The sequence below is a fragment of the Rhodofomes roseus genome, assembly GCF_022264815.1.
Source record: "Rhodofomes roseus strain CIRM-BRFM 1785 chromosome Unknown C8Q71scaffold_14, whole genome shotgun sequence".
Lineage (NCBI taxonomy): Eukaryota > Fungi > Basidiomycota > Agaricomycetes > Polyporales > Fomitopsidaceae > Rhodofomes > Rhodofomes roseus.
In genome coordinates, this window is record NW_025952970.1 from 426,421 (window position 1) to 445,621 (window position 19,201).

At 54.6% G+C, this 19,201-nt stretch overlaps 8 protein-coding genes across 8 annotated transcripts; 5 read left to right on the plus strand and 3 right to left on the minus strand.

Moving 5' to 3' along the window:
- The first annotated feature begins 1,348 nt into the window (after nucleotides 1-1,348).
- Nucleotides 1,349-2,170, plus strand: C8Q71DRAFT_128699 (uncharacterized protein). The gene has a single exon (XM_047916461.1). The coding sequence runs from the start codon at nucleotides 1,449-1,451 to the stop codon at nucleotides 1,908-1,910; it is 462 nt and encodes a 153-aa protein (XP_047777363.1). The 5' UTR covers nucleotides 1,349-1,448; the 3' UTR covers nucleotides 1,911-2,170.
- A 789-nt stretch (nucleotides 2,171-2,959) lies between these two features.
- C8Q71DRAFT_710888 (uncharacterized protein) lies at nucleotides 2,960-3,312 on the minus strand (the record flags this gene model as incomplete). The annotated part of the gene is made up of 2 exons (XM_047920774.1): nucleotides 2,960-3,115; nucleotides 3,178-3,312. 2 exons carry the CDS (start codon nucleotides 3,310-3,312, stop codon nucleotides 2,960-2,962), a joined length of 291 nt encoding a protein of 96 aa, XP_047777364.1.
- A 1,732-nt stretch (nucleotides 3,313-5,044) lies between these two features.
- C8Q71DRAFT_128775 (kinase-like domain-containing protein) lies at nucleotides 5,045-6,349 on the plus strand. The gene is made up of 5 exons (XM_047916462.1): nucleotides 5,045-5,442; nucleotides 5,494-5,574; nucleotides 5,628-5,906; nucleotides 5,961-6,080; nucleotides 6,132-6,349. Exons 1-5 carry the CDS (start codon nucleotides 5,263-5,265, stop codon nucleotides 6,297-6,299), a joined length of 828 nt encoding a protein of 275 aa, XP_047777365.1. The 5' UTR covers nucleotides 5,045-5,262; the 3' UTR covers nucleotides 6,300-6,349.
- Nucleotides 6,350-6,899: 550 nt separating this feature from the next.
- On the plus strand, nucleotides 6,900-7,902 carry C8Q71DRAFT_908722 (uncharacterized protein; the record flags this gene model as incomplete). The annotated part of the gene is made up of 4 exons (XM_047929004.1): nucleotides 6,900-7,009; nucleotides 7,071-7,132; nucleotides 7,180-7,653; nucleotides 7,727-7,902. The coding sequence occupies 4 exons, from the start codon at nucleotides 6,900-6,902 to the stop codon at nucleotides 7,900-7,902; spliced, it is 822 nt and encodes a 273-aa protein (XP_047777366.1).
- Nucleotides 7,903-8,429: 527 nt separating this feature from the next.
- Nucleotides 8,430-9,975, plus strand: C8Q71DRAFT_766877 (uncharacterized protein). Its single transcript, XM_047924213.1, has 5 exons — nucleotides 8,430-8,709; nucleotides 8,760-8,815; nucleotides 8,867-9,355; nucleotides 9,421-9,555; nucleotides 9,630-9,975. The coding sequence occupies exons 1-5, from the start codon at nucleotides 8,600-8,602 to the stop codon at nucleotides 9,821-9,823; spliced, it is 984 nt and encodes a 327-aa protein (XP_047777367.1). The 5' UTR covers nucleotides 8,430-8,599; the 3' UTR covers nucleotides 9,824-9,975.
- An 18-nt stretch (nucleotides 9,976-9,993) lies between these two features.
- C8Q71DRAFT_128798 (uncharacterized protein) lies at nucleotides 9,994-12,422 on the minus strand. The gene is made up of 21 exons (XM_047916463.1): nucleotides 12,181-12,422; nucleotides 12,038-12,116; nucleotides 11,969-11,982; nucleotides 11,880-11,916; nucleotides 11,754-11,815; nucleotides 11,691-11,700; nucleotides 11,620-11,637; nucleotides 11,540-11,565; nucleotides 11,449-11,474; nucleotides 11,352-11,395; nucleotides 11,279-11,303; nucleotides 11,212-11,226; nucleotides 11,141-11,156; nucleotides 11,058-11,085; nucleotides 10,897-11,003; nucleotides 10,776-10,835; nucleotides 10,692-10,719; nucleotides 10,566-10,632; nucleotides 10,483-10,507; nucleotides 10,298-10,408; nucleotides 9,994-10,235 (listed from the first exon to the last, which is right to left on the minus strand). Exons 1-21 carry the CDS (start codon nucleotides 12,249-12,251, stop codon nucleotides 10,148-10,150), a joined length of 957 nt encoding a protein of 318 aa, XP_047777368.1. The 5' UTR covers nucleotides 12,252-12,422; the 3' UTR covers nucleotides 9,994-10,147.
- Nucleotides 12,423-14,248: 1,826 nt separating this feature from the next.
- On the minus strand, nucleotides 14,249-14,701 carry C8Q71DRAFT_129288 (uncharacterized protein). Its single transcript, XM_047916466.1, has one exon. It carries the CDS (start codon nucleotides 14,618-14,620, stop codon nucleotides 14,357-14,359), a length of 264 nt encoding a protein of 87 aa, XP_047777369.1. The 5' UTR covers nucleotides 14,621-14,701; the 3' UTR covers nucleotides 14,249-14,356.
- Nucleotides 14,702-15,704: 1,003 nt separating this feature from the next.
- On the plus strand, nucleotides 15,705-17,771 carry C8Q71DRAFT_129940 (uncharacterized protein). The gene is made up of 3 exons (XM_047916470.1): nucleotides 15,705-15,919; nucleotides 15,972-16,268; nucleotides 16,324-17,771. Exons 2-3 carry the CDS (start codon nucleotides 16,005-16,007, stop codon nucleotides 17,590-17,592), a joined length of 1,533 nt encoding a protein of 510 aa, XP_047777370.1. The 5' UTR covers nucleotides 15,705-15,919; nucleotides 15,972-16,004; the 3' UTR covers nucleotides 17,593-17,771.
- The last annotated feature ends 1,430 nt before the right edge of the window (nucleotides 17,772-19,201 follow it).

The following is a 19,201-nucleotide window of genomic DNA, read 5'->3' on the forward strand; positions in this document are numbered from 1 at the left end:
GAGATGGATGCCATATAGGAAAACCCCGAGACCGACATACCATGTAATTATCGCCTGCATAGCCTAGTACTACAGTAGTGGCCGATGATGCCAATCTTAGATAGATCTAACACCAGCCACCGGCAGTCCGGCCATAGCCACCGGCAGCTCTGCCGTAGCCACCGGCGTTACTCGGCCATCACAGAATGCGTCCTCCAGGAGTCGAACGGTGTTGCGGGCGCGTTTTGAAGCAGACCCTAGACGACCGCCCTCCTCCCCTCAGAAAGGTCGTCCTAGTGGACTGCCTACGGGAGACTATGCCGACGGTGCCGTGACGTTCCGCAATCCCCAAGTCCTTGTCTCTCGCTTTGTTTTGTCATTTGCTCAAGCACCATGGCACATTGGCAACTGTGGCTGCTGTGGCCCAACGCATCTTGAACAACAGGGCCTCAGGCTATAAGTACCCTCGTTCTTGAAATGCCCTTCTGTCTCCGCTCGCCCCCCCCCCCCCCCCCCCCCCCTTCTGACCGCTCAACTTGAATAAGGCGCCGTTACCGTGGTATGTTGCCCGTTGTGCTATCTTCAGAATAATATCGCTTACGACTCGGACAAAGTACTTAGACCTATCACTCTCTACATCCAACTATGCCAGAAGACGCTGCATTCCGCTGTCTGAGTGTTCAAGAGGTGCTCGAGCTGGTCATATGTGACCTTCAGGAATCGAGTTGTGGGGACGTAGCCACGATGGCCAGAACCTGCTAGACCTTTTATCCTGTCGCCGATGCCGTCCTTTGGCGAGACGTATCTGGGCTGAGGCCGTTGATGTCCACAATCCCTGGACATGTATGGGTCATGGACATGTACTTATTCGTTTGGGAGCCGAAGCAAATGGTGCGTCAATTGTACAGACTCTGGCATCCCTGATCTTGACTCCATGCCGTCGAGTAGAAGGACACCAACTTCGATGTCAGTCGCCTGGCCTTCTATGCCTCTCACATCAAGCGTTTCACTTGGAAACACAGCCACCTCCTCGATTTCTACAGTGCCAAGAGGTTTTTGGACGGCTTACCTCGCTCGATGGTACTACTTCCCACTGCACGCACGGTCAAAGTGGAGGGTGACAAGGAGTGGCTTGCACTGCTCGTTCATAGTCCCATCCTCACAGCGCCGGAATTGGAGGAACTACATTTCAACGCGTGCGCCCAGGACGCGGAGCCCATATTCCAACGGCTGCATCAAATGTTTCCTTGGCTCAAAAGCTTGCACATGACTGGCCCCTCGAGCCGCCGCCGCCACCACTCACCAAGAACACCTTGGGCCCTCTGACGACTACGCGCATATCGACGTTCGACGCCCACGACGAATTGACCATCAATGCCTTCCGTGTGCTCTCTGCGATTCCCACCCTGGAACATGTCAGCGCGCGACTTGACCAAGGCAGCGACTCGAAGACCTTCGCCGCCCCACGAATGGCTGGACCATTATTCCCCTCACTCAAGTCGTTGCACCTATCCACGCGTCGGATCAATGACCTCACTCTCGCGGCTATCAAGTCGATTTCCTCGACCGACCTGCATCGCTTGGAGCTCACGGTCAAAGCTCGAGCTGAAAGTCACTTGAGCGAGGAATTCCTTCTCGCTCATATGACTGCTCTGAGCCAAGCTCCGTTCAGAAATTCTCTGCGAGAAGTCAAGCTCTACCTCCATCACGAGGAACAGGTGGACCTGCAATATTCTATCGGCTCGCAGATCCTTCAGCCGGTCCTGGGATTTGGAGGAACGGGCTGCGCCTGTCGAGAGCATTGCATTATTTGCGAAGCATTGTCGTCGGCTCACCAGTCTCACGATACCCATGAGAATCGACCGCGACAATGCCTCCGCCCCCCGTGGAAGATGCGTCGGAGACGATCAAACATGGCGACATATTTCTGAGGTTTGATGTTGATCCAGAGATCGCTATTGACGCCATTGTAGCCAATTTGGAGTATACGAGCGAGTTACTTCCTGAGCGGGATAGCGACTATACATCTACTCTGGCCTCTCATAGAGCCTTCTCGTCTCCTGAACTGCAGGGCATTCTCTCCTCTTTGACAGAATCGTAGCCATCGTGTACTAGTACCTCATGATCAAGCAAGGTGCATATCCGCGCAATGGAGAATCGATAAGCTTCAAGCTTCACGGAGCTCGCTGCAATATGTCATAGAAATTATATACAACCTGCTTGCTGTACTTGCTACTCGCTCCAGAATGTGGAAGTGCTGTGTCAAGTGTGTTGTCACCCTTATAAATTGACAAGTGACTCCAGTACGGCCTGGACGTGCCTATGGTAAAGATCAACCTTTCCACGACCCACCCCACGACCTGCGTGGCGTAACTGACAGCAAATCTCACAACGATAAGTAGTGCAGTGATTGTGAACGCGCGCGACACAGAATGACCATTCATCCTGTGAATGCCACCAATGTCGTCGATACGCCGTAGCACAGGCTCCGTCTTGGGGAGGTCGATCCAAGGATTCCTACGCGCCGCCGTGGTAATTATGCCAGTCCGCGGTCAGCGAGTGTATCAGCCACAATGGGGTCGTTTACACAAGTACGCTCATATTCGACGGTTTGAGTCCAGTCGGACTCAAACCATCGCATATGAGCGTACTGACCCTGGACCGTTACGAAGATCTCTGCGGCTTATTCCACCAAGCACCACGTTAAAGAGCGAAGCCCCTGTGAGATGTCTGACGCGGAGACTCATTAGCACTGGCGAACGCATATCGCCGAAGGTCTTGTAGACAAATCATGCCCTTCAGCACACAAGATCGAGCATAGCACATACATCTATAATACACTTAGCAGCGTAGACCGAGCGGATAATGGGAAGCGGATGATATATAGCCAGGACGAAGTGAACACGATAACAACGAGAGCAGTCCTGCAGGTTGTCGTCAACACTCGGAACATATACAGGCGTATATATGAACGCACCTCTCAATTGTCACTCCTTTGCCTCTGCTCGTTCTGCTTCTCCACTACGAGTTGCCAACCACCGTAGAGCTGGTTGACGATGGCACTACGCTTCAGCGTCGCGAGCTCCTTCGACCTCTCGTTGTAAAATGCAGACAGCTTTGCGGGGTCAGACTCATTCTGTTGGTGAGCATGACATGGTCAGTAAGCACAGGCGTAGCCAGGCCTTCGACGAGACACACCTCGATCTCCTGGAATGTACTCTTCGTCCGACGGATGAAGTAGTTGCGGAAGTTGTACGAGCTGAACTCCCGCGAGGTGCGCATTGTAGCGTTGAACAGCTCGGTGAGAGCCTGCTTCGTCGGTGCTGCAGCCATTGCGCTCGTAAGGTAGATGTAGGTGCGAGGGTGCGCAAGCAGCGAGGTGGAGGAGGAGGATTAAGAGCCGAAGGGCCTTGGGTGCTCGTAAGCATCCGGCGGCAACGTGACCCTCCTCGCAGCGCGCCGGCGCCAGTCTGCCATTCGCGCTCCTCTCCTTCCGCCAATGCGACGTTTCCTGTTTGCACTGAATACACCTCTGTCGCCACGCCTCGCAATGTCACAAATTCGACTGGCTGCAGTCTTCCAAGAAGTCCTGTATGCAATCGAGACGGGGCCCTTTGAAATCGTACATTCACGCCGAGGCTCGTCGTACGGTCGTTTGAGTGCTGGCTCAGCAGCGCTCAGCGCTCAGCGCTCAGCGCTCAGCCTTGGCCTCCAGACTCGACACAGGAGCATGGACGGATTCGTTTGCATACGTATGAGGATGGGGTGGGTCATGGATGATGACTTGAGAGGTCGCGCCGAGTCTTTTGATACGCTTCTTGGCGTTCAACGTTCAAGTCCTTGGGTGCATGCCTCAGTTTGTTTGCGTACAGGCCCGAAGATGAGTTCCTACTACGGCAGTACTACCGGACTTCCTGCATGCGAACGTGCAAGGTGCGCTCACCAACGTAACTGTCTTTCGGAGCCTGAGCCAGCCACAGTATTGACACCGTTTGGCCATAGATGGGCCTTCGACCAGGAGCGGGCGCACTTCGTCTGCCTGCCACAAGTGCAACGGTCAACTCTCCTCCACCCAACCCTCGTCTGCATTCCTTTCGACCGTCGTGACACTGTACTCTCGCTTCCGTGCGGTTAGCCTCACTCTTATGTAGCTCCGAGTCTCAACCCGGGCAAGTGCAAGCCTCGAGGCTCAGACAGCGCTGGGTGGCCATGCAGCACCTAGTGAACATAGCCACTCTCTGGCTGCCAGGTCATTGCATTGTCTACAACCCTGCCGTGTTTCCTGCCGTCGCCCTCAAAAAGAGCGTTCGTGTGGCGATAGTGGCCTCGTGGCTATCGCACTACAAGATCGCATCGTGATTCAACGCTTCGTGTACACTTCTCCCGCATTCGCCACTCGTTGTCTGGCTGTATTTCGATTAGCCGCGCCTTTGTGTGGTCCTTCGTGATGAGGGGTGAGTGGCAAAGGGGACGCTTTGCTCAAGCAGACCGGTGGCGAAGTGGCGAAGCATCCGTAGTTAAATAGCAGGTGAGCACACGACTCCTCCTCACCCTCCCGTATTTTCACCCCCGATATGTTCAGGCGCATCCTTCGACATATTACCAGGCTCTGCTCGCCTTGGCCATTCGAAGGCACCGACGACCGCTCGAGTGATCTCTCGTCGACCGTCTACGCCTGCGAATGGACGCCGGATCACATCCCCGTCACTCGGCTGTCCGTGACAGCCCAAGCCGGCTCCCAGCACACCAGCGCGCGATCCTGGATATCCGCCCTCGCGCGCGCACCCAACACCGGCCAGGATCCAGGTCCACAGCCTAGTCGCAGGGGAACGGCGTCGCGCGAGAAGAAGCCGAGGTGAGCTACTGTTCCTTGCGGGGTGTGGCGCGTCCTGAGGCTTTCTCTTTTCAGGCGGCGCGGGAGGAGGAAGGAGCCTCCGAAGCCTACAGAGTCGATGATGATGGCTCCGGTTGTGAGAGGGGGAAAACCAAGGCAGAGGGTGTCTGCTAAGCCAAGCCAATCGTCGCCGTCGTCAGGGATCAGGTAAGCCTATGTTCTTTCAGTAACGTTCACCATTCACCCTCCTCGCACTCTGCAGCAACATTCCGTTGGCGGGCTCCGAACCATCGGATCTGGGCTCGATCCCGTCTTGGCCATCCTCCGAATCAGCCTCGAGGCATGGCTCAGACGGTCACCAGAGGTTCGTCGTACGCGGTATCGTCGGCGAGGGGGCATTCGGCAAGGTCTATTTGGTCCGGGATGTCGTCGCAAAGCAGGATGCTGCGATGAAGGTCGTGCGCATCACCGGCGGCTTGTCGTCAGCCTACGACTATCGCTGCGTCATCACAGAGGTTGAGGTTCTGCACAGGCTCGGCGACGATCCCCAGGCGTTCCTCCTGTCGCCTTATATGGGCTGTGAGCGGCGCGACTGGTTGTCTCCTTTCGGAGATCTACATATCCTGACGGTAAGAAGTTCGTTGGATATATGCATCCCATGATGCTCATAACTCTCGCAGAGATACTACGCTGGAGGGACCTTGGAGTGCTATCTGGGTCGCTTGAGCCACAGAGAAGTATGGCTTGTCACCGCAGAACTGGTAAGCACAAGCCTATTATAGAGTCGCGCAAACACAACGCTCACTCCGCACAGGTCATGGGCCTCCGGTGGCTCCATACGCAGGGATACGTCCACCACGACCTGAAGCCCGCTAACATCCTCGTCGACAGCGCCGGGCACTGTGTGATCTCCGACTTCAACTCATGCAAGCGGCTGGAGAACGGGAAGCTGCGGCGATGCACGGCCGATGATGTGGTGATCACGCAGAACTACGCCGCACCGGAGTTGGTCGACGGTCGGGACGCGGAGTATGACCAGTCGGTGGATATATGGTCCTTGGGCGTCGTCATGAGCGAATTGCTCACGGGCAAGGTACGTCTACGGACACGTGTCATATGTGTATGGGGTGCTGAGCATGGCTTCCAGCTGTTTGGAGACGAAGGAAGCAGCACTAAGAGAAGCCTGAGCCAGATGTGCGACGATGCGCTGTCGCGTATGGCGGCGGTAGAGGGCGCATGCAGCTACATGGTCAACCTAGCGTGCAGAGTGCGTCCGTTTGGTCTTCGTCCTATCCCCGTCCCCTGACGGCTCGCGCAGATTCTCGTAGAAGACCCGAGCGAGCGGATGTCTCTGGACAGTATCTCACGGTATCCTGGCTTCGACATACACATGTGGGTGATTGGCAGTGCGTTGGGCCCGCTCTGTCTCGCTGACACAGGTTGCGTTCAGGGACATCAGGTGGGAAGACGTCTTGCGGAAGCGTGAACCAGGCATGTCGTTCCTCGATGTGGTCTGTGTTGCTGTGCTAAGGCATTCGTGTAGCTATCAGGACCGTGGTCCCTCTCAAGCCCGAGAACGTACACTCCGGCTCTGCGAACGCACCTCTCCGACGAGCCCGAAGCCACGAGTGGCTCGGATTCAACGCAGAGTGTCGCAAACAAAACATGGAATTTGAAATCGTCGACGACGTCTGTGTCTGACGATATTAGCATATGTACAATCGGTGCGTCGCAGGAAGTCTGTCACAACCTCCGCTATGGCATACTTACGAGGAAACAACAGTGTATACTTCCTATCATACTCCCTAGTAATACAAGACGTCGAAAACTGGCTTGTTACAACGTTGCTCCAATTCTATATCTCTTGCATGGATACTTTCTGAGGCGGTACGTCGTCCTTCTATGAGCTCCACACATCGAGCACTTGTGGTGGTGGCATCACAACCTGTGTTCGTGCTGTTCGTCTTCGTTTCTTGTCCACAGATATAAGGTTCCGTCAACACGAGTCGCCGTCGTGCGTCCTTTAACGCCCATGTGCCGTTCATACAGGGCGAAGGGCAAATGCTCCTGTAACCCAACTCCCACCATGAGAGTCGCGTTTGCTTCAGCGTCGTTCGCCTTCCTCAGCATCGGTTTGTCGACGGTCTCCATTGGCCCGGAGTCGGTCCCGGGGCTCACGACGGCGAACTTTGCGAGGTGAACTCAGGAGATCGATGCTACCTTTGGTCGATGATGGGCACCGCTCACTCCGTCTCAGGAACATCTACCGTGAAGCCGAGGGTATCGCTTACCAAACACAAGACGCACTCACAATCAACAGTACGTCCAGATCTTTATCTCAGTTTATCGGCGCATACTGAAGGTAGAACAGACGTTGTTTCTTCCACCAACACATGGCTTTGGTCACCGCGAGGAGCCGGAACAGTTCCGGGACTGCGCAACTTCGCTCGGCCAACGTGCTCAGGACTACGCAGCCTTCTTGTTTCGCCAAGCTGAGCAATCGGTGGACTCCACTGCTGCCGTGCAACTGCGCGACATCCAAAACACGATGCAAGATATCGTCCAGGAGGCAGAAGACTTAAGAGGGCTCTTCCTACCGGTCCACACTGAGTCGTTTGATGATATCCGGCGAGGTATCGAGGAGGTCCTCGCAGACCTTTTGGAGAAGTTGAAGGACGAATTCCCGCCGCCTGATCATGCGCCGAATCATATCGAACGAAAGGGAAATGCGTCATTGGTCCTTGGTAGAGTAGAGGAGGCCATCATCGGGGTTGTTGTGCAACATGGGATGGAGGAGGAAGAGCTCAGGGCACGTCTCGGAGCGCGTCGAAGTCGTTATCGTTGCCATCGGGTCGTGCACGTCGCAGTTCCCCTGTCCAGCATTCTCCTGATCTCGATTCGTACCTCTACCAGGCGATTTGGCGGAGCAGCACCCATACTTGACCGAGACGTTGCTCGTTGCAGGCATCATGCTCATCGTCCCGGAGTCTTGGATCCTTCGCCCGCTGTTCAATTTCTTCGGCATGTCCCCGAAAGGCCCTGTTAAAGGTGAGAGTCAGCGTCTCCGCCATATCTTGACAGTCGTGTAAGGGCACATCATGCTTACGTCGTCGGCTCATCCATATGTTCTGTGGTCGCTTGGGCCCAAAGGTCATTCTATGGTGGAAAGATCCCGAAGGGGAGCTGGTTCTCGCACCTACGTGACAGCGTGCAGCTATGGGAGCCTGGAAGCCGGCGGTCAGGAAGACCATACTTGGTACCATTCTACTTAGCCGGCATTGCTTCTATGGGTGGTATGTTTGCTATGTGCGGCAGAGCTTGAAGTAGTCCGTATTGTTGAACACGGGATACTCATACGCGATCCGGCGCACAATGCACAGATGATCGTACATCTCCCACAGCAGACTCGGAAGGCCCGGCACTCGCAGGCTGCCCGTCGACAATGCATTCGAGGCGGGATCATTGCTGCTGGCTGAAGGCGTCGAGGAGAGCTTGTTGTTGTAACTCCCATTTATTGTCGCGTTAGGGCGAAGCCGAGGAGAGCTTGCCCCGTCCGCGCAGTGCATCTTCGGCCGCGCTAGCATGTATAAGTCCACGCACGGTGCACCGCTGTGGCGGCGACGCAGGTGCGTTGTCCGTGACAGGAAACTGTCCTGCTTCCTTTGTGCGTGGAAATAAGGTTCCGTCACCACGACTCGCTTCCTTCGTGCGTCCCTAAACGCCCATTCATCCTTCATATATAAGGCCTGGCGAGGGCGAGGACTCTGTCTATCCTCGCCCACCATCATGCGAGTCGTATCCGTGTCGGCGTGGTTTGCGTTTGCGAGCACGATCCTGTTGACTCTCTTCATCGCTCCAGCATTGGCCACGGGATCAACCAGCTCGGACTTCGCTAGGTGAGCACAAACAACATTCTCTTGCTCGGGCATTTCTCACATGAATATAGCAACATATTCCACGAAGTGAAAGGGATTGCTGACAAGGCTCATCATGGAGTGAATAGTACGTCTGTTGCAGCCACACGGTATCTCTGTGTGCTAAGCCGCGACACAGAGGTTGTCTCCGACGCCACTCGACGCCTTGGAGAGCGCGCGACACTAGATCACTTCTGGCATGATACGCTGTCGCTGGGCCAGCGTGCCCAGAACTATGCGACCTTTCTCGTGGACGAGGCCGCTAAAACGGTCGACAAGTCCACTGCCGCGCGACTAGGTCATGTCCAAGCAATGATGCTGACCATTGTATCCGACGCTGAAGACTTGAGAGGAGTCATCGCACAGATGCAGGGCAATTCGGTGGACGACATAAGCCATGTTATCGAGAAGCTATTCGCGGACCTCTTCGAGGAGTTGAAAGACCAGTTTCCTCCGCCTGACCACGCACCGAACCATGAGGAGCGAAGGGGCCATGTGTCGCTGGTCATCCGCAGAGTAGAGGAGGTTCTTATCAAGTTCTGCGTACAACACGGGATGCAGGAGCAGCACGCCCGGGCGCGTCTTGGCCCAATCATGAAGCACGTTCAAGATGTCGTTGTGACCATCGGTCCGTGCCCCTCGTCCAATAACTCTTGTCTGAGAAACGAGCTCATCTGTATCATGCTGCACTAGGTGACTTGGCTGAGCAACACCCAGTCTTGCTTGAGACCATCCTCATCTCCGCCATTATGTACATCATCCCCGAGTCGTGGTTCCTCCGCCCGTTGTTCAGACTCTTTGGCATGTCCCCTGAGGGACCCATCAAAGGTAAGAGACATCCTTACTGTGCTTTGCGACGGATTGTGGTATGTTGTTTTATGCTCACATCGGTACATCTTCAGGATCCGCGGCGGCATGGGCTCAACGCACGTTTTATGGTGGATACATCCCGAAGGGCAGCTGGTTCTCGCACCTGCAACGAGCAGGCATGAAGGCCGGGCCCTGGATGGGCCCGGTGAAGCAGGCCGTAGGTGGGCTCCTCCTAGCGGGTATTGGAACTGCAGGACGCATGCTCGCGGGATTCGGGGGGGCCTAATAACAATGAGCACGTGAGATGGACATCGTGGAGAAGGGGTGGCGTCTGGAGGCTTGAGCTTGTCCGTGGTTTGTGTAACCTTTCACTCGTACATTTGCATTGGGCATCGCGTATACAGTGCAACTAGTGCAACACAGTTCTCGACGCAGTCCGTTTCCATGGGAGCACACTCGACCTATCCGCGATCTTGCAAGGCGAAGCGAGTCTCGCTGTAGGTACAGACGAGCACGCCAGCGTTGTACACCGGTCACCCCTCAGGACGTACATGCGCATGGAGAGGAAGTGTTTGCTCGAGACGTGCGCGACATCGTCGCGTACGATGTCTCATACTTTGGCATGAGGATCGGTAATAGGTAGGAGAGAGGGAATCCGCGGTGTTCGTGGGGTGGCAAGCTGGGTCTCGTCGGACCCGCTAGGAAGCGTAGCGTCAGTCGCATGCCCAGCAACGAGAAGAACGTTAGTCGTGGAGCTGACCTCGAAGTGTTGTTACTTCCCTCGAGGCCATGCTCCGGTTGGGTCATGGGCATGATCTCGACGGAGTACGTATCGGAGAGCGCTGCTCGGACTTGTTTGCGCATGTTCAGTCTGCGTTACGATTAGCGATTGAGAGTAAGTCGGTGCAGAGCTCTTTCTTGATGATGCAGAGCGAGGACACTCACACTGCTAGTCCGGTATTGCAGTATACTTCGACCATCTACCGTGAGCCAGGATATGGTTAGGGACGCGCGGCTGTGGGGCTTACTATTGATCTCGGCGAAGTAGACGACGGCGGTGATGTTTGTCGACCCGGAGTAGATGTCATAGATGTACTTTCCACAGACCACGATTCAGTAACCGCTGCACGAACGGGAGCGAAGGCAAGACATACGGTGGTGAGAGCCACGAGTTGTACCATACTGTCTCCGTCGCGTCAGTGCGATCGTCGATGTATGCCGAGCTGGCGCGGACGTACCAGAGAATGATGCCGCGGTCGGCGTTGTATTTGATGAGTCGGTTTACCAGGCTCTCCGTCCTATTACCGCGAGCGCGTCGGTAATCGGCGCAATCAAGTCAAAAAGAACAAATGTACGTACGGACTATGAAGGCCAGACCGCGCCGCACTTAGTGTCCAGCACAGGACGAACGTGATGTAGACGTCTGTCAGAATGATGATGCATGGCGGAGCCAGGGCCACTAGGGACTGGGATTCGCTGTAGGTGAGTTCGATGCTACGGATGCGAGGTCGCGAACCTACCTTTTTGTTGAATTTGCCTTTGTAGTAGCTTGCAGTGTGTGCGCGTGAACGGGATACGAGACCAGTGACGACAGGGGACTCACATAGCGTAGTCGATAACTGGAGGGTTGGAGAGTGTCAGTCATGCCATCCACGGAAACTCGGGGATACGTACTGGCAGAACCCGTTACTTGGACGAGAGGTCAGTAGCATTGGGTAGAGCGCATACAGTAGCCACTCACGAAGCGTGAGGATGGCTAGCACGACCTGCATAGCGATGAGCGTCAGGCGTTTGTTGAACGACGGTCTACATACCGCAACACCCATGATCAGTCTGCGTTGCCTGTGATGCCGTAGGACTGCGCAGAATCACGTCGGTGAGCCGTGCAAGTTACACGAGCATTTGACGCACTATGCTTCATAGTGTTGATGTAGAAACTGACGTACGATCGGTAGGGTTGTCAGTACTACCCTTGACAGAGGGAAACCCCCGTTTGCCTCACCAGTGTACTGAGAATACAAGTATCCACTTTGTATGTCTAGCGTGTCAGTGTGAGGAAAGAGTATCATAGTAGTGACGCACTCCGAGTATATTTTGCGCCTCGACAAGTGAACATCAGTTAAGTCCAGCAAGAGCGAGCAGCTGGGACCTACTCCATACGCCCTGTATACACCAGATCAGTACGTTCCCATTCTTGTATCATAAAGACCACTCACACTGACAGATGCGCTATACTCTCGAGGTTTGCATGATTCGAGATCAAGTCTTCAAAGAGGACCTGCGTAGACGGCGTTTATGTTTTGAGCACGCATACGGCACGCACCCTCATATTGCTCTCGTACCTGCAGGGAAATTGCCTCCTTGACTGTAGCTAATAGTCTGCTTTCGAATATGAGATCATGATGGCGAATCGGAACCGTGAAAGACTGACAGCCACCACGCAACCTGTACGTAAACGAGTTCGTTCGCATCTTCTTGTTCGTGAACAAGTTGTACGCACCAGGTACTTCAGTCGTCTTGGGTCTTCGCGATACACCCAAAAGTAATACACGGCCTGAGACACGGACAGCCCGTACAGACTGGTCGAATCCGAGTATGATCAGCCGCGGAGTCAGCGAGGCGCGAAAACACACGACCACTCACAATTCTGACAAAATGGCACCTACGAGGCCGCACCCGATCGTCGTCCCCAGGATGAACTCGAGGCTGGCCATGGTGAACCGCGTCCGGATTGGCGTGACGGTGAGCAGGACACGCAGCCCGCTGGGGACATAGACCTGGGGAAAGTTTATCGTTGAGCCTCACGCACATATCTCCGGAACCAAAAGGTACCATGCAGACGCAAGACGATCATGTCCGGTTCGGCGGCGTCTTCGGTGCCTGCGGAAGATGTTAGCACCTCGCTAGCAGTCGCTAGCACTGCCATCACACTGGATCCCGAGCGCGCTATTGTGCGGTTTGCGTGCGGTGCCGCATGTATCTGAATGAATCGCGAGACGGAACAGACGGAACAGATATATCCCGATCAGTGCTGGTCTGTACATTGAGTGAGATTCAACCAGGAGCACAGAGCGGCGGGCTGGATGGCAGGGAGCATATTCAACGTACGTGGCGTAGAGGGAACGTTTTGTTACGAGACCGCTGTATGTCGCATCGTTCGATTGCTTGAACCCGCACATTCGCGCTCGACAGTACCCGCGCTCAACACGCACCATAAGTACTACTGTTGGATTTGCAAACCAGGCGATCCTCCCAAAATTATCCCGGCGGTCTTCGGCTTTCACCACAACGACATACGGGCCAACAACTACTGATGTCATTGAGAACGCCGAGCCTATTCGACTTGCGAGCCAGCCATTTAGGACAAGGACAACGAGAGATCCCGGCCAATTGTAGGGCCCTTTGCAGTGAAGCACAAGATGGCCGCAACTGCGCGGCGCCGCGGGCCTCTGTACACATGGAAGCGCCCAAAATACCTCGTTCAGCCGCTCTGCGTTCATCGTCGCTGTTCCGGGTTTCTGGTCATAGCGCCTGAAACGACATGCGATATATATCAACTGATGCTCATATGAAACATAGCATGATTGGTAGGACGGCAAACCACTCGAGAAGTCTGCCGGGAGCACTTATGATACGCTCTTTCGAGGTATAGTATCTGGGCACCTCAGTCCTCCTCAGTGCGGATAGTCCTAGACTCATAGCGACGCCGACTTTGACACGTCGAGAGTTGATATGATTTGAGAGGGTCGACCGTCGTTCGATGAGACAGCGAAGGATGGAAAGTTGAGCGAAGGAGGGTCAAAGGTCGACACACTTTTTCACACTGTTGTCAGCTTGGTGACGATGAGAGCGGGAGTACGAGGCCTATGCTCACCCTGGGTATGGTGCAGTAGAACCACAAACAGCCAGTGATTGCGAGGACACATCGATTGGTCTCTGTTGATCGAGAATGGGGCACCGTCGTAGGGCGTTTCGTTGGACATCTGCCAGCGGTGAAGCACCTTGTTTTCACTGTTCACAGCAACTTGACGGGCACATGGATATGTACCCGAGGATGTGCAAATATATGGACAGAAAAGCGAGTTGTTAATTCGCCTAAGTCCTCGGTGGTAAGACGCTTCTAGTCGACCTAGGAGCGACGCGTGCAAACTCACCATATGGCCTTCATCCCAATCCCCTGTAGCATCCATGACATACGTCTACTCAAGCGGTACTAGTAGGGGAAGCCTCCGTGTCTGCTGTCTGGGCGTTATACATTCGATACCCATGCTTGGTTTGTCGCCTCTCAGGTCGAAGTTCTTGAGTGGCTGACATAGGGACCAGTAGACGAAGTTTCCAGAACTCATCTAGTGAGATAGTACAGTTCGTGAGGATTGTTGAGTCTCATGGTGAAGGTTGAGAGCAAGGAGCGGTTGTGTGCCGGTCACGTTGTCGGGCCGCGTACATACATGCCCTCCGGGGGCGAGGGCCTCCTCTCAACCAACAAAAATCTGCCCCTCGTGTCTTTGACCTCTCTGCGCCCCTCGACACAATTGGCTGCGCAGCGGACGAGGGAGACTCCCTCAGAGCTGATAACCACCTCGTGGGGGGTACTCCTTGTCTGAGATTATGTTCCGTACTTGTCCCCTGAAAACCCGGGTTTGCGTTCTGCTTTCTATTCCTTGGACCTATTGGTGAAACATACGCGGTAGGCTATCCAAGCGCTCATCCCAGGAGAACGAAGTGGTCTACGGCGTTGGAAGGAGTGTTCAGTACGGCGGCCTCGCGTCACGGTGGAGAAGCAGGTAAAGGAAATGAATCATCTCTGAGGTGAGCCATATCACGTCCATTGTCTGTGACGCATTATCCTGATAGAATTTTCAGCCGTGTTACTGGCAATATGCTCGAGGTCGAGTTCCCGACAACGCTCCAAGCTTGAAATCGCCGTGTATAGACTACGAACAGGTACAGAGCGACAATGAGCGTGCTCTGATCGCAAAGCCAACACGAGCTGGGAGTGCGGGTAGCAAGCAGGAATCACCGCGATAGCGCGACAGACACTGAACACCGTCAGCAGTTCTGCTGCTAGTGCCGCGTGCCGCATAAGAGAGCTGTCGCAGAGTCCATTGGCAGAACTCACTGAGACGTCGCAAAGGGGAGTTACGCGAACGTATGGTACGCCTGTTCAATATGAGCCGTTAATCAACCTGTCTGACATCTGTGTTGATAGCATCCAACATCTTGGAGGATTTATTGCATCGTGCAAGCATCGTGGGTGAGCTCATATACTGCCAGCCTCCATTCCGTTACATGGAATGAAAAGCCATCACATTTGAATCTGCATGTAAACAATACATCTGAGCTGGATACTTCACATCATAGACGATGACATAACACCTACTGGTTGTTAGCCACGCACCCCGTCAATTGGTACTCGTCTGCTCGCTTAGGGGATGAAATTGTACATTCTTGCCGCCACGTCGTTGGATATGTCGTCGCGACAAGGATGTCTCTTAACGACCGCGATCTTTGTTGGCGTCGCCGCCGACGTAGCGGCGGTAGAAACGACCATAGGAACCAGACTGTGAGTTTCAGTATGCGGCAATGTTCACAGAACACGTACTCACACATCTGTCCAAAGTACGCCAGCGCCACTCAACGTTCTACGTCTTGCTGTTATGCCGCCACGTCGCTCACCAGATCAAACCTGTTCGTAAAACATCGTTCGGTCATCCTCACTCGCACCAGGTTCTTGTCAATGGCGTACGCTTTCATCTAATTCCATCCTAGAGCCCAGTGACCTCAGCACTCCAATAGATCATCGGAAACGAGGCCAGCAATGTCAAAAGCGGCCGCTAGCCTCGCAGGAGAGTAACAATGGCTGCATGGCGAATCGATGTCAGTCCAAGTCCAACAATCTGGAACAGAATCAGTCACTGACAAGATGTTTCCTCGGGGTTCAGACGACGACCGACGCAAACTTCGGGCAGTTTCCAAATCCAGCGAACAAACGGCTGCGTCAACACAGGCCTAGCCAATCACCGCGCGGTCTGAGCTCGTCGTCGTTCTAGAATGGACGTGCCCTTGTACTCTGCGTGCGCGCTGGGTCTCAAATCCGTCGGAGAGTCGGAAGCGCTTGGCCGAGGCTGGTGGCTGCATCGAAAGTCAACATCGACGGGCGCTTGGTCGTGACCGATTGCCGTCCGACTTGTACCGTACCCGCACTCCTCGCCCTCGCACTCTGTCCTCGCGGTCAGGACGGCTTCTACTACCTGGATTTCAGCAACAACGCTACAACGCTATATACGCGATCACTTGCTCAAAACATCAACTGCGCCTCGCATTGCATTGCTACCAGCTATGTCGACTTCAGACATTGCCTCCGTTGAGTCCGCGGTAAGTCGTTAGTACCTCTCCTCGTTGTGTTGTGGCCTTACTATGACGTGGGGCTACAGTCTGAGAATTGCTTGGCCCAACGTAACAATATCATGGCTCTCTACGAGTCGTCTCCGGTCTACCGAGTACTTTTCAACGAGGACCTATTCGAGAATGTAGTGCGGCTCCTGCTCGGCCTAGGGAAGGGACGCAACCACGGCTCTGTGGCCAGCCTAGCCTGCGCATCGCGAGAATTCATGCACACAGCACTGCGAGTCCTATGGGAGAGGATGTGGTCGCTCGTCCCCCTCCTCAAAACGGTACCCGGGCTTGTATGGAAGAGCTCCCCGATAAATAGTGGTGATGGAGTGCAATGGGTACGTCTAACGGACTCTCCAGCCCTTATCGCACCTCCTGATGTGTTGCCAACAGCACGTCGTAGTGCCCCAGGATGATCCGACGATGCTTGCGCTCGATACGGCGGCCTTCAGACGCTATTCGGCATATATCAAGTGCTTCGCCTGGTTGACGAACGACGAAATTACTCCGGGGACCTTCAAGTTCTTCGGGCTGGCGCTGTCGTCTGTCAGGCCGTGGTTCCCATCCATACGTTCCCTCGTATGGTTCGAAAGGCGCATGGTAGTCACCCTCCCTCCCGTGTGGGTCTTTGGCGTACCGAGCTTGGAGGGCTTCTTCATCACTGCGTCTCGCTACGAGAAATGGACGTTGATCAACATACTGAAGGGACTGCCGGAGCGCTGCCCCGGCCTTCAACATCTCAGTATCCAGAACCCGGTGCACCCCGAGGATACGCGCCTGGAGGAGAGTTCCGACTTCGCCGCAGCGTTCACCGGATTTCTACACAAGTGTATTGAGATCTCGTCGGGCGCGCCGAACCTTCGTACCCTGCTTTCGTGCGTGCCCATTCAGTGGGAGGACATCATGACGCTGGCGCAGATGCCGAGGTTGGAGGAACTCGCGATTCATGTGTCCAAGGAGGAACCCAAGGATTTCGAGGCGCTCCCCGTTTTCGCTTTCCAGGGCCTGCTCGTCCTGAAGCTCTGCCTCGAGACGTTGGGCGGTCACGGTGTGGTGGTTCGCTTGCTCGATGGCATCGGCTCCCTGAGACTCAAGGACATCGACGTGTCGATCGCGCACGTTGCCCCCCGCGAACGAATGGTACACCAGTTGTTCGAGACCCTCTCTCGGAGCGCATACAGGCAGGCCGTCGAGCGGCTTGTTTACAAGGCTGCGGCTCACCAAACGGACGACTCGTCGCAGGTCCTTTCAGTTTCAATGTGCACACTTCAGCCGCTCCTACAGCTCTCGAACTTGGCGTCGCTATCCGTCACGGTGCCCAATTTGTATCTGGAGATGGACGACTTCTGCACCCTGTCCAAGGCCTGGCCGCACCTCACGGCAATCGACCTCCAGCAGACCGCAGGCATCACTTATATTTTCCCCGTTGATTGGCTGGCCCCATTCGCGCTTTACTCGCTGAAGTTGAAGACGATAACAGGAATCGACGTGATGGAGGCGATTCCTGGAGAATCTCTGGCGGCTTTCACTGATGCTCCGAATCCCGCGACGCCAGTCGAGGCCGTCGCTTGTGGTGTTTACGAAGACAAACAGTCGGTTCGTGATTACTTAGGTCACCTATTCCCGAAAGCTGTACTTCATATCAAAAATGCGTCTAGTTGACCGACTGTTCTGTTGCAGGCGTCGACTTTTTCTTCTTAGCTACTTGCCATGTAGATCACTCTCAACGTTAGATGCCACATACTGGATCTGAACGTAACGTTTCCTCGTGATCTTTCGCGACAATGCGGTTACATTACAACCATGTTCAATAGTAATGCCACGGGTACCCATATCTATGTAAATATGTGGTACGCACTCGGCATGTCCTCCACGGAGTATACCCATGAGCAGATCAAGCTTCAAGCCTTGAGAGCAAGGTGGGACAAGAGCGTATGGAAGACGAATGGCCATGGTCATGATGACAAAATCCGAGCGCGACCGTCCCGACCACCACATGACGATGCGTCCGCTACGTACATCATGGTCGCGGCTAACCTACAGGTCATTCCGTCGAGTGTAGATGCGATACAGGGTAAGTTACATGTATGCTCTCGGCCTTCGAGGTACTGTAGGAAACATCGCAAGTCCTCCTGATCTACTAACTTAACTCACCATGACACCACACCATTCTTTGACTACGCCCGATCTCCGTCTCCGCAGGAACCTTGCGTTGATGTGTTCCGCATTAGGTCTACTCATGCTCGCCTCTTCGCGGCTCATCGTCGTGGATGAGGACAACTTTCTATGTCTGTCTGATGTCAGATGCTGATACCATGGCCGGACCCGATGGTGAACGTGCAGAGCTCATGCGTCAGCTGGCATACACACCCTACGTGCAAAGTCACAGATTGAGATGGGACGAACTCACGAACTCATGAACTCATGAACTCATTCTGTTGTCTGGTCCATGCTTTCCGAGCAAGATAGGGCCGTAACGTAGTGTCTACTGCACAACTCGGCCGGCCGAAAAGAGACAGAACACAGAGCAATCGCCGCTGAGGTCGCATTGCACTTTGGCAGACCTATGATGGCCGCTAGGCCCGAGCACCTTGTAGACTCTCGGGTGAGGGATCCCATGACGAGAGAGGATCTTGAGTGCAGTATGCTGCACGCCGTGTGGCAGAAGAGGCTGCGAGAGGACATGGTGGAGGCCGAAAGCAGAGACGCGAGCGCCGGTTGTTTTTTACATACGCGACACCAAGTCGAGCCGGAGGGCGTCAGGCTATCCGAGTTTTGAACCACCTGCTCACGAGTCACTACACGACGAGCAGCCTCTCTGTCTGCACGATACCGCAGTAACAGCAGCGGCGAGGTGAACTCACGTCTGGATGCTTGATGCTACTGGCTCTGGCGACCCGTACCATGGGAGACGCTTTTTGGGACCCCTGAGCAACGGGATCAAGACGCGGCGTCCGAGTCTAGGACTTGTTCTCCTCGAGGATCAGCTGTAAGACGTAGATCTGCTACCAACGTCTCACAACGCGGAGAAAAAGCAAGATTACAACGTGTGTATTCAACGTTCAATGTTCATCGACGAGTGCTCGTAGCCCGCATTCGTCACAAAGTGTTGCCGTGCACGCACTGGCAGTCGACGGCGATGGGTCAGGAGGCGAATAGCATACATGAAGCCCACTGAGAGTTGTAAGTCCATACTTCTCTGACGGCAGTCACGACGCTGATGCGGCGGCACAACAAAAGCGTCCAAGTTCACGTCATGACTCCTGGTCAT

What these genes read in the sequence shown, in the direction of transcription:
- C8Q71DRAFT_128699 (XM_047916461.1), top strand. Translation starts at nt 1,449, where the DNA reads ATGGCTGGACCATTATTCCCCTCACTCAAGTCGTTGCACCTATCCACG.
- C8Q71DRAFT_128775 (XM_047916462.1), top strand. Translation starts at nt 5,263, where the DNA reads ATGAAGGTCGTGCGCATCACCGGCGGCTTGTCGTCAGCCTACGACTAT. An exon ending in GAGATCTACATATCCTGACG is followed by an intron (nt 5,443 to 5,493) that starts GTAAGAAGTTCG and finishes TAACTCTCGCAG; the next exon opens with AGATACTACGCTGGAGGGAC. An exon ending in TGGTCAACCTAGCGTGCAGA is followed by an intron (nt 6,081 to 6,131) that starts GTGCGTCCGTTT and finishes CGGCTCGCGCAG; the next exon opens with ATTCTCGTAGAAGACCCGAG.
- C8Q71DRAFT_766877 (XM_047924213.1), top strand. Translation starts at nt 8,600, where the DNA reads ATGCGAGTCGTATCCGTGTCGGCGTGGTTTGCGTTTGCGAGCACGATC. An exon ending in ACCAGCTCGGACTTCGCTAG is followed by an intron (nt 8,710 to 8,759) that starts GTGAGCACAAAC and finishes ACATGAATATAG; the next exon opens with CAACATATTCCACGAAGTGA. An exon ending in CCCTGAGGGACCCATCAAAG is followed by an intron (nt 9,556 to 9,629) that starts GTAAGAGACATC and finishes GTACATCTTCAG; the next exon opens with GATCCGCGGCGGCATGGGCT.
- C8Q71DRAFT_128798 (XM_047916463.1), bottom strand. Translation starts at nt 12,251, where the DNA reads ATGGCCAGCCTCGAGTTCATCCTGGGGACGACGATCGGGTGCGGCCTC. An exon ending in AAGGCAAATTCAACAAAAAG is followed by an intron (nt 11,004 to 11,057) that starts GTAGGTTCGCGA and finishes AGCGAATCCCAG; the next exon opens with TCCCTAGTGGCCCTGGCTCC. An exon ending in CGGTCTGGCCTTCATAGTCC is followed by an intron (nt 10,836 to 10,896) that starts GTACGTACATTT and finishes TCGCGGTAATAG; the next exon opens with GACGGAGAGCCTGGTAAACC.
- C8Q71DRAFT_129288 (XM_047916466.1), bottom strand. Translation starts at nt 14,620, where the DNA reads ATGCGGCACGCGGCACTAGCAGCAGAACTGCTGACGGTGTTCAGTGTC.
- C8Q71DRAFT_129940 (XM_047916470.1), top strand. Translation starts at nt 16,005, where the DNA reads ATGGCTCTCTACGAGTCGTCTCCGGTCTACCGAGTACTTTTCAACGAG. An exon ending in GTGGTGATGGAGTGCAATGG is followed by an intron (nt 16,269 to 16,323) that starts GTACGTCTAACG and finishes TGTTGCCAACAG; the next exon opens with CACGTCGTAGTGCCCCAGGA.